Raw genomic sequence first — 11,035 nt, forward strand, 5'->3', positions numbered from 1 at the left:
GGTCCTGTAAGATTATAATGGAGCTGAAAAATTCCTATCACCTTAGTGACATCGCAGCCATCATGAGGCAATACAGCACAACACATTACTCACATATCTGTGGTGATGCTGGTGTAAATAAACCTCTTGCTCTGCCAGTCATAAGTCTAGCACAAACAGTTATACACAGTACATAATACTTGAGAGTGATAATAAACAACTATGCTACTGGCTTCTGTTTTAATACCTATACTATACAATTTAATCATTATTTTAGAGTATACTCCTACTTTAAAAAAAAAAAAAGTTAACTGTGAAACAGGCTGAGGCAGTTCTTTCAGGAGGTACCCAGAAGAAGGCATGGTTATCATAGGAAAGGACAGCTCCATGCATGTTATTGTCCTTGAAGATCTTCCAGTGGAACAAGATGTGGAGGTAGAAGGTGGTGACATTGATGATCCTTACCCTGTGTAGGCCTAGGCTGTGTCTGTGTCTTAGTTTTTGACAAAAAAGTTTAAAAATTAAAAAAAATTAAAAATACAAAAAAATGCTTATAGCATAAGAATATAAAGAAAAAATATTTTTGCATAGCTGTACAATGTGTGTTTAAGCTAAATGTTATTACAAAAGAAACAAAAAGTTTAAAAAATTTTTTAAAGTTTATAAAGTTACTGTAACCTCAGGTTAACTTATTATTGAAAAAGAAAGATGTCTTTATTAATACAGTCCAGCCAAAGTGTACAGTGTTTATAAAGTCTACAGTAGTGGAGAGTGATGTCCCAGGCCTTCACATTCACTCACTGACTCAGAGGATTTTCTAGTCCTGCAAGCTCCATTCATGGTAAGTGCCCCATACAGCTGTATCAATTTTTATCTTTTATTTTTTATATTTTATGCCATATTTGTACATACCTTTTCTATGTTTAGATACACAAATACCATTGTGTCACAGTTGCCTACAGTATTCAGTAACATGCTGTGCAGGTTTATAGCCTAGGAGCAATAGGCTGTACTATATAGCCTAGGTATACAGTAGGTTATACCACTGGGTTTAGACAAGTACACTCTATGACGTACACACAACAAAACTGCCTAATGACCCATTTCTCAGAACATATCCCTGTCGTTAAGCAACACATGACTGTACTGATAAAATGAATATAGTAAGCCCTAGAGCAACCACTAAGAAACAATTTAAAAATACATACTGGGCAGGGCATGGTGGCTCACACCTGTAATCCTAGCACTTTGAGAGGCTGAGGCAGGCAGATTGCCTGAGCTCAGGAGTTCAAGACCAGCCTAGGCAGCATGGTAAAACCCCGTCTCTACTAAAAACCCAAAAAATTAGCCAGGCATGGTGACATGGACCTGTAGTCTCAGCTACTCGGGAGGCTGAGGTACGAGAATTGCTGGAACCTGGGAGGCTGAGGTTGCAGTGAGCCAAGATTGTGCCACTGCATTCCAGCCAGGGCGACACAGCGAGAATCTGTCTCAAAAAAATTATACATATATATATAAAAATCATTAAAGGAATTAAAATGTTACACTAGAAAATATTTGCTTAATGCAAAAGAAAGCCTAATGGCAACAGAAAAAATTTAGTATAAACAATTTCAATTTACATATGTTTTTATTGTAGAGAAATGGCAGCATTATCAATAAAAGACAAGCATAAACTATATAAATTACAATGGAATCTTGCAAAGAAAGTAAAATGGACACAGGAGTTCAATGGAAAAAGATACAATGTTAAATTTCCAACTTTAATGAAGAGATTGTTCAAGCATTTTTTAATGGATAATGTGTACGATTTTTAAATCCCACTGGATGAAAAAGTTATATTTTAATATCAATATTTAAACAAGTTATTCTCTACAACTATTTAAAATTATAATAAAAAAGTAAGTCAATTTTAAATGTACAAGGAATATGTAGTTTTTTTAAAAAAATTGCAGAGATAATTGAGCAAACATGGTTAAAGACCACTCCTTCATTTATTTTTTCCAACTTTTAAGTTCAGGGATACATGTGTAGTACATCCAGGTTTGTTACATAGGTAAATGTGTCCCATGGTGGTTTGCTGCACAGATCGTCCCATCACCTAGGTATTAAGCCCAGTATCCATTAGCTATTCTTCCTGATGCTCTCACTCCTCACCCTCTGACAGGCCACTTGCGGGTGTTGTTCCCACCATGTGTCCATGTGTTCTCATCACTCAGCTTCCACTTGAGAACATACAGTATTTGGTTTTCTGTTCCTGCATCAGTCTGCCAAAGATAATGGCTTCCAGCTCCATCCACGTGCCTGCAAAGGACGTGATCTCATTCCTTTTTACGGCTGCATAGTAGTCCACTGTGTGTATGTATACTTTCTTTATCCAGTCTATCACTGATGGGCATTTGGGTTGATTCCATGTCTTTCCTATTGTCAATAATACTGCAATGAACATAAGCGTGCATATATCTTTATAAGAGAACAATTTATATTCCTTTGGGTATATACCCAGTAATGAGATTGCTAGGTCAAATGGTATTTCTGCCTCTAGGTCTTTGAGGAATCGCCACACTGTCTTCCATAATGGTTAAACTACACTCCCATCAACAGTGTAAAAGCATTCCTTTTTCTCCACAATCTCACCAGCCCATGTGTTTTGTTTTTGTTGTTATTGTTGTTGTTTTACTTTTTAATAATAGCCATTTTGACTGGTGCGAGATGGTATCTCATTGTGGTTTTGATTTGCATTTCTCTAATGATAGTGATGTTGAGCTTTTTTTCCCACATTTGTTGGTCACATGTATGTTGTCTTTTCAGAAGTGTCTGTTCATGTCCTTTGCCCACTTTTTAATGGGGTTGTTTTTTTCTTGTAAATTTGTGTAAGTTCCTTGCAGATGCCGAATTTTAGACCTTTGTCAGATGGATAGCTTGCAAAAATTTTCTTCCATTCTGTGGGCTATCTATTCATTCTGATGATAGTTTCTTTTGCTGTACAGAAGCTCTTTAGTTTAATTAGATAACCATTTCTCGATTTTTGCTTTTGTTGCAATTGCTTTTTGCATCTTCATCGTGAAATCTTTGCCCACGCCTATGTCCTGAATGGTATTGCCTAGATTTTCTTTTAGGGTTTTTATAGCTTGGGGTTTTATAATTAAGTCTTTAATTCATCTTGAGCTGATTTTTGTATATGGTGTAAGGAAGGGGTCCAGTTTCAATTTTCTGCATATGGCTAGCCAGTTCTCCCAGCACCATCAGGGAATCCTTTCCCCATTGCTTGTTTCTGTCAGGTTTGTCGAAGATCAGATAGTTGCAGGTGTGAGAAGCCCACTCCTTTAAAACAGCATATGTTCAGGTTACTTACTAGCTAGCTGGGTGGCTCTGAATAAATCCTTAATTTCCAAGTCTCAATTTCCTGGTCCATAAAATAGAAATAATAACTCCACAGAGTTACTGTGACCATTAATGAGGTAATATATGTAAAACTACCAACATATTAATAGTTCCTGGTACTAAGCAAACACTTTTTAAATGTGGGCCATTGGTCTTTATCTTTCACAGTACCTACCTAGTACAATGATGAGCTCTATAAAGGAACTCAAGGTGTGCTTGACAATATGAAGAAAAGCAAACATTAAATATTTCTTCTTAATACGTAATTCCATAGATTAACCAGGCAAAGAATACATCTTTATTAGTTTAAACCAAGGCATCAGAATTCAAATCGAGATAAGACAGAGCATAAAAATGGGAATGAGCTGGCTGGGGGCGGTGGCTCACGCCTTGTAATCCCAGCACTTTGAGAGGCCGAGGCGTGGGGGATCACAAGATCAGGAGATGGAGACCATCCTGGCTAACATGGTGAAACCCCGTCTCTACTAAAAATACAAAAAAATTAGCCAGGCGTGGGGGCGGGGGCCTGTAGTCCCAGCTACTCGGGAGGCTGAGGCAGGAGAATGGCGTAAACCCGGGAGGCGGAGCTTGCAGTGAGCTGAGATCATGCTACTGCACTCCAACCTGGGTGACAGAACAAGAATCTGGCTCAAAAAAAAAAAAAAAAAAAAAAAGCGCATGAGCTAATTTAGATTAACATTTAATCACCACCTACTACATACAGGACACTAGAATGTACTATTTTATACCTACATTTACACTTGCATTAAATCTTCATAATAACCCTCCGAATTAGGTATTTTTGTGCCTACTTTACAAATATGGCAACTGAGGATCAGAAAAACTAAGTAACTTGCAAAAGGTCTTCAATTAATCACTGCAGAAACACACAAAAAAAGAGAAATGTATTTTCACAATGGAAGATTTTGCAGGAGGCTAAGCAAAATCATGTGTTAACATATCATAATTTTTTTTTAATGTAGTACTGGTTTGGGGGCTGGCTCATAGAACAAGCTTTTAAAACGCGATGGAAAAACTCTCCATTCCTTTAGTGCAAGTATTTTTAAAAATGCAGTCAAGGAGCACATGTATCAGAATCTCCTAGGATGTTTATTAAAAATGCAGATTCTTGAATTTCTAGAGCCAAAATCTGTATGGAAGGGGCCAGAAGCCTGAATGTTAGCAAATTCGCAGGTGAACCCAGTGCTGTTATGTCTGAGAAGCTCAAGTTTCTTGAATCTGGGGCAGTGTGGTGTACAAAAAAAAAATATAAAGTCAGAAAGATAGGTTTCAAATCTTGCTGCACTGTTTAATACTAACCTTGAGTAAGTTATTTAATCTCACAGTAAACAGAAAGTTAGTACTCAATTTAGAGTAAAATAATGTATGTAAAAGCACCCACACAGTACAGTATATAGAGATGGAAGGTATTTAATAAATGATTACTATTATCTTCAAAAGTAAACTAAAACCCCTAACCTTGCTCCATGTTCCCCCTAGCCATCAACCCCATTTTCTCTGTCAAGGTAGTTATCCGCTCAAACTGCAAACTACAAGCGACCTTCTAACCCTCAGCTCCTCTGAAACTGCTCGTAACCACCATTAAAATGACAAATGCAATAAACAATATTTAGTCCTCATCTTTCCTGAATTCTCATCTCTACCTAGTTCCTAGGACCACTTCCCCTTTTTGAAATTCTAACTTCCCTTGACTTCTGTAACACTTCACCCTCTCAATCTTTTTTCTGATCCTTTACAACTTAAAATGTTGGAGTTCATCTAAGTTTCATCTTCAGCCTTTTTTGTTTCTCAAGCTGATCTACTTACTACCCATGCACTTTGTGCAGTTCCATCTCCTGCCACTGTGTTATTCACTATTGATACTCTGATAACTCCCATATATTTACAACTGCAATCTTCCTATATGTATATTCCCAGTGTCTCCTGAGTTTCTCTACCTGGATCTAAAGCCCCCACATTCTAAAGCCCCCTCAAAAATCAACATAGTAAAACTTATTCTCTATCCAATCTCAATCTCCTCCTCCCACTCCCAACTCCAGACAGTGGTGAAAACCTGCTCCTTCTGTAGAATTTCCTATTTCACCATCAACTAGGTACCACAAGTTAGTCATCAAGGTTCTTCCCTCTACTTGTGTTTTTCAGATTTTTTCATAGTTTTTTTTTTTAAGAATGTTTGACACATTCCATTAAAAAAATGGCCCATGATAAAAGACTTTAAAAGGTAAGTAGGACTGCTTGCTTCATGTATTAAGTATTTCCACAACTAAAAGTTTGAAACTTTTGTACCATATTGTTATCTCTGGAAGAGATGGATTAAACTCTATTACTTCATACCTCATATATTTTTTAACTGTTTGAATTTTTTGTAATGAGCATATATTAATTGTATAGTAAAAATGAACTATTAAAAACCTAACAGTGTTTAAAACATATGTAGGCAATGACTTAGCCTCTGCAAACTGTCAACCTTAGACAACCATGTGAGAAACGGGACTTGATGGAACTCTCTTCTCAGTAAACACCAAGTTTTCTGTCCCAATTTTGTGGCAGAGAAGTTGAAATAAACTTAAACCTCTAAATACAGAAAGGTTTATTACAGCAGTGAAGAGTAATATTAAAGGGGCCTGGTATGGTGGCTCATGCCTGTAATTCCAGCAACTGGGGGTGCTGAGGTGGGAGGATTACTTGAGCCCAGGAGGTCAAGATCAGCCTAGGCAACACAGTGAAATCCGGTCTCTACAAAAATTAAAAGAAATTAACTGGGTGTGGTGGTGTACACCAGTAGTCCCCACCTACTCAGGAGGCTGGATTGGAGGATCGCTTGAACCCATGAGTTTGAGGCTGCAGTGAGCTGATCACACCACTGTACTCTAGCCTGGGTAACAGAGACTGTCTCTAAAAAAAGAAAGAAAAGGAAAAAAAGAAAAAAACTGATAAATGTTAGCAGTTTTGGAGAGTCAACAGTTCCAGAATTTACATTGTACCACTAAGCTACAATATAATTTCCCTAAGTATAAGATGTTTAAATAGGTTATATTTATGTCCAGTCTTATAACCACTTGGGCAAAATCCCATGTATCTTGTAGCATAAGGTACCTTGAAATTCAGTCATTCTGGGAAAATCCAAGGCTACTATAGTATATGAGTAGTAAAAATTCTCAACCTACTTTGCTCAAGCAACATTTTCCACACCAGTCCTACGAAGTGTTTCCTCACCAGTCCTATCAAGTATTTCTTTTTTTTTTTTTAGTCACCACTATGCTAACGAGAAAATAACGCTTAAACTAAAAGTGGAGCCACCTGAACTACTCAGCAAATAAATGCCCCACTATAGAGTCCTTTAGAGCTTCTTATTCTTCTGTTTAAGGGTATTTTGCTTTCAATTATCATCAATGAGTTTCACGCATATAAACAGAAAAAGTGGAGGTAACACTCTAGTCTCCAGGTGGCCTTTGACAAATAATCAGTAATCAATGTTTCTTGAACTGAAGACAATTTTATTAAACACCAAGAGAATATAAGCAGCAATCGAAACATTATTAAACTGAAGTTAAAAGGCCTCAGTGGCCAGGAGTGGTGGCTCACGTCTGTAACCCCAGCACTTTGGGAGGCCAACGTGGGCAGACTGCTTGAGTCCAGGAGTTCAAGACCAGCCTGGGCAACATGGCGAAATCCTGTCCCCACAAAAAATACAAAAATTAGCTAGGTGTGGTGGCATGCACCTGTAGTCCCAGCTACTGCAGGGAGGGGAGGAGAGGTAGGAGGATCACTTGAGCCTAGGTGGTTGAGGCTGCAGTAAGCCTAGATCACGCCACTGCACTCCAGTCTGGGTGACAGAGCGAGACCCTGTCTCAAAAATAAAATAAAATAAAAGGCCTCAGTGTAATAAATTGTTAACGTCTATCTTCTTGAGCTCCTGTAAGAAAAGGGTCTTTGTTTAGTTCACTGCTATATCCCCCAGCCCCTCACAGTGGCACAGGCTAAGAGCTCAATAAATGTACTGAATCGATTAATGAAAGAAATTCCATTTAAAAAACAAAAATAAAGGCACAGTCATAGAGTTAAAAAGGAATGAGTCATTAAATCCAACTTCCCACCCCAAATAGAATTTCCTCCTTTCATTTCAACCACTTCTAGGGATAAGGAGTTTATGAAATTTTTAGACAGCCTATTCCAATGATGGAAACAATCCCAAACCCCTTGCCTCTATTCCTCCCTCCAACTTCATGCCACGTTTAAGGTAGTAATATCCAAAACTGGATGCATATATCCTAAAGTATTATCAGATGATTCATAAGGATGTGAGAAGAAAATGAGACATTCTATATTAAATTTTCCAAATTTAGATTAAAAAGTTGTACTTATATTTAATATACAAATGGGCACTGGCACCTTTCTTCAAGCCACATATCAAACTGGTACAAAGAGAAAACTAGTAATTCCACAACAGAGAAGGATTAAGAGTGGTGCCCTCAGTCGGATGTTCCTTCCACTTCTGCACACTGAAACATTTCCACATACATTCTACAGAATAAAACCAGACCTTTAAACAGCAGAATCTTTGTAAAGAGAAAGTGAATGACAATTACTTTCTGGTTTCCTGGTTTCTCCTATGGCCAAGTGTTTAAGGGTTGGATTTAAAGATAAGCATTTTCCTTTTACACAAAGAAGAATTCCCCACTGACTATTTATGTATTTATGACAATGACTATCAGTAGTATAGTCTGCTAGGTAGTATCTGCTATCTAGTAGTAGTATCTACCTAGCAGATATTTTCCAAAAAACAAAACACACTTAATCTGTCTTTTCAAAATAAAGATAGCACTTTAGTAATGAGTAAGAAAGCAACCACTTTTCAAAGACTACTTGCACTATGAGGAGAACATTTGAAAAACTGTATTTGGAAATGTTTCCATTGTTCCATGATTTTGTTGCTGAAAAACAATATCTATTAAAAACATTGCTTAAAAACATTGCTTATTTTTTAAGTCATTATCTATATAGTTTACAAAATGTTTAAGAACATGAAAAGACTATTCCAACCAATCTAAGTCTTCTGAACAAAGAGCTTGAAAAACTGAATTTTAAACCTAATTGTGTGTATACATGCAATGTCAATTAGCCATAACAGAAAAACTGATTGAGATCAGGAATGAAAGGAATGTCATTGCTGAGTTCAACAAAATTCTTTGCATAATTGATCATTTAGAATTGAAACAGTAGGAGTACAGCAATTCTTCAATTAGGATCAGTTTTTCCATTAGGATCTATGAATCTCCGAAGGTACCTTTTTTTCAGTCATGAAACTCATTAAAATCAAGTATCTGGCTGCATGCCTGTAATCTGAGCACTTCGGAGGCAGAGGTGGGAGGACCACTTGAAACCAGGAGTTCAAGACCAGCCTTGGCAACAAAGCAAGAGAATCCTCTACCAAAAAAAAAAAAAAAAAAAATCAAGTGTCAAAATAAACTGAATTTGGAATCAGAACTCTGAATAGCTAGCTGTATCTAAGGGTCACACCAAGATTTATCCTAACCATCAACACAGCACATGAAAATAAATCAGCAACAGCAAATGTTTACTGGATGCTTTGACATTATCATTTTAGTTTACAAAACCCGCTCATCAAGAACAAAACATCATCCTCAGATTAAGTTTAGTAATAAATCATTTTGCCAATGATTTTGAACTCAAACTATAAAATTCAAATATCACTACCTCTGATTTCCCATAAGGACTAAATAAAACCTCACAAATGAAAGTGCCTAGTACAATGCCTGACATAAATACATACTCAATAAACATTAACTGCCTTTCTTTTGATCTTAGGCCATGTGATGTAATACTTGCTAGATGTGTGACGGGGCAAATTGCTTAACTCCATCTGTAAAATGGAAATATTAATGCTCACCTTATAGGGTTAAAGTCATTAAAGAATAATGCATACAAAGCCCTTCCACTCACAAAAGGCATTAATAAATCCTGAACCCTCTTTTTTCAAGATAACCTATTCATAACTGTATCAAAAGTATAGAATCATGGGTTGTTGAATTCAAAAATATCCTTCAGAATCCCTATCTTTTGGAAGAATTACAGGAATATAATACCATAAGACAGACGACACAGAGAAGAAGTGTATGCTCCATTAGTGTTTACTGAACTCAGGTGAATTGCTAAGTCCATTATCACTTGGCTAATTGTGGCGGCCTGGAGAGTCTCTCCAGGGGTAGGACTCTCACCTCCTGGTGAGGGACTGGGTCTTACTGCTCTCAAACCAGGGCTCTTTCCACTGTATTGTGTACTCTCCCTAGTTTCAGTCAGGTACACACTGATAAAATCATAAACTGGTTTATAGTCTCTAGCACAAATTCACTTCAGGGTCATAATAAGGTATTTCCATAATTTAAGATTTTCTGTGGCTAAGGAAGTAAGGGTTGGGCAAAGGGCAGAAGTCACTCTATTCCTGTCAAACCCAAAAGTGAATATACTTTAAGTAAAATACTATGCATTGAACACACAAATGCAGGTACGACTGCACGTGGTGAGTTGAAATTCAGATGAAGCACCTGTATAGCAATGAGTGAACTCACAGCCTCTAGATGACTAGTAGAAGGCAGGTTTTAAAATGTCTGAAAATTGCAGCTCCAGCGCTTTTACAACACCTGCTTTTACGATCTGTCACGTGGAGCAAAGAGGCATAACTCAACAGCACTACTAGGGCCAGACGACCATTCACAGGCTGGGTACACAAACCTATCTTGTAAACATATAATCAAGCAAAAGCAGGCAAACCAGCACAGGAGGCCTTCACCTAACTTTCTTCCAGATGGCAAACGCTGCACGATGACAGACAAGGCAAACATGGTGCGCAAGTAGCCAACCCAAAACAAGTAACTAGGGATTCTGACATCCAAAGGTCCTCTTCATCCTTAATCGTTCCAGAATGTCATCCCACAAGGCAGGGTTTGTTTGCCACAAAACCCTGCGGCCCCTCACCTCCCAAGGGACAGTTCTGGTCACCTCCTCCCACGGACCTATTGAGCCTGCTTCACAGACCCCCGAAGCACTGACTCAATTATTCCCATAGTGTAGATTCCATTACATCTGTTAAAGTTTCCGGAACACGTGATTTAGGAGCGCAAACTTGTTAGAAACAGATTAAACAACACTCTAACACATTTCTCTGAGCTGTGCCACACTCGGGTCCAAACAATTCCCAAGGAGGGACTGGCTGTCACCAATCTTGGATGGCACTGGTTCAAAGCACCCTAAAGAGGGGAGCGAGCCCCGCCCAGCTCGCCGCCGGCAGCTCTTACCCATTTGTCCAACGGGACCTGGGCGAGGGACCCGGTGCCTTGGTACAGGTCCAGGCTGAGCTGCTCCAGGCTCAGCTTTTCCTGCAGAAAGTGGCCCAGGTACCTCTGCAGGAGGTACCGGCAGGCCCTCTTCTTGATAGACTCCGAAAACGGCCAAGGCATGGTGACTGCTGGCAGCTGGGCTGAGTGAGGCTGCGGGTGGCGGCGGCTCCGGCCTCGGGGTAGCGACTCTGGCTCCAGGCCGCGGCGGGGCCTAAGCCTGGGGCGGCCCGTCCATCCCTATTTGGCGCCGGGAGTCCCTCAGGGAGACCCCATCGCCGGCGCCGCGCCGCTCG

The 11,035-nt window shown here is 38.9% G+C and overlaps 1 protein-coding gene across 6 annotated transcripts in view; it reads right to left on the reverse strand.

Moving 5' to 3' along the window:
* The window catches only part of ATG2B (autophagy related 2B), an 80,158-nt gene extending 69,246 nt beyond the window's left edge, over positions 1 to 10,912 (reverse strand). For all 6 annotated transcript variants that reach the window (XR_008513205.2, XR_008513204.2, XM_024231833.3 and 3 more), the window contains exon 1: positions 10,701 to 10,912. Coding sequence is in view for 4 of the 6 variants with exons in the window: in XM_024231833.3 (XP_024087601.3) it covers positions 10,701 to 10,862 (162 nt within the window). In the remaining 2 variants the exon portion in view is untranslated. The remainder of the gene's footprint in view (positions 1 to 10,700) is intronic.
* Positions 10,913 to 11,035: the final 123 nt, after the last annotated feature.

This window comes from Pongo abelii, chromosome 15, assembly GCF_028885655.2.
Source record: "Pongo abelii isolate AG06213 chromosome 15, NHGRI_mPonAbe1-v2.0_pri, whole genome shotgun sequence".
Taxonomy (NCBI): Eukaryota; Metazoa; Chordata; class Mammalia; order Primates; family Hominidae; genus Pongo; species Pongo abelii.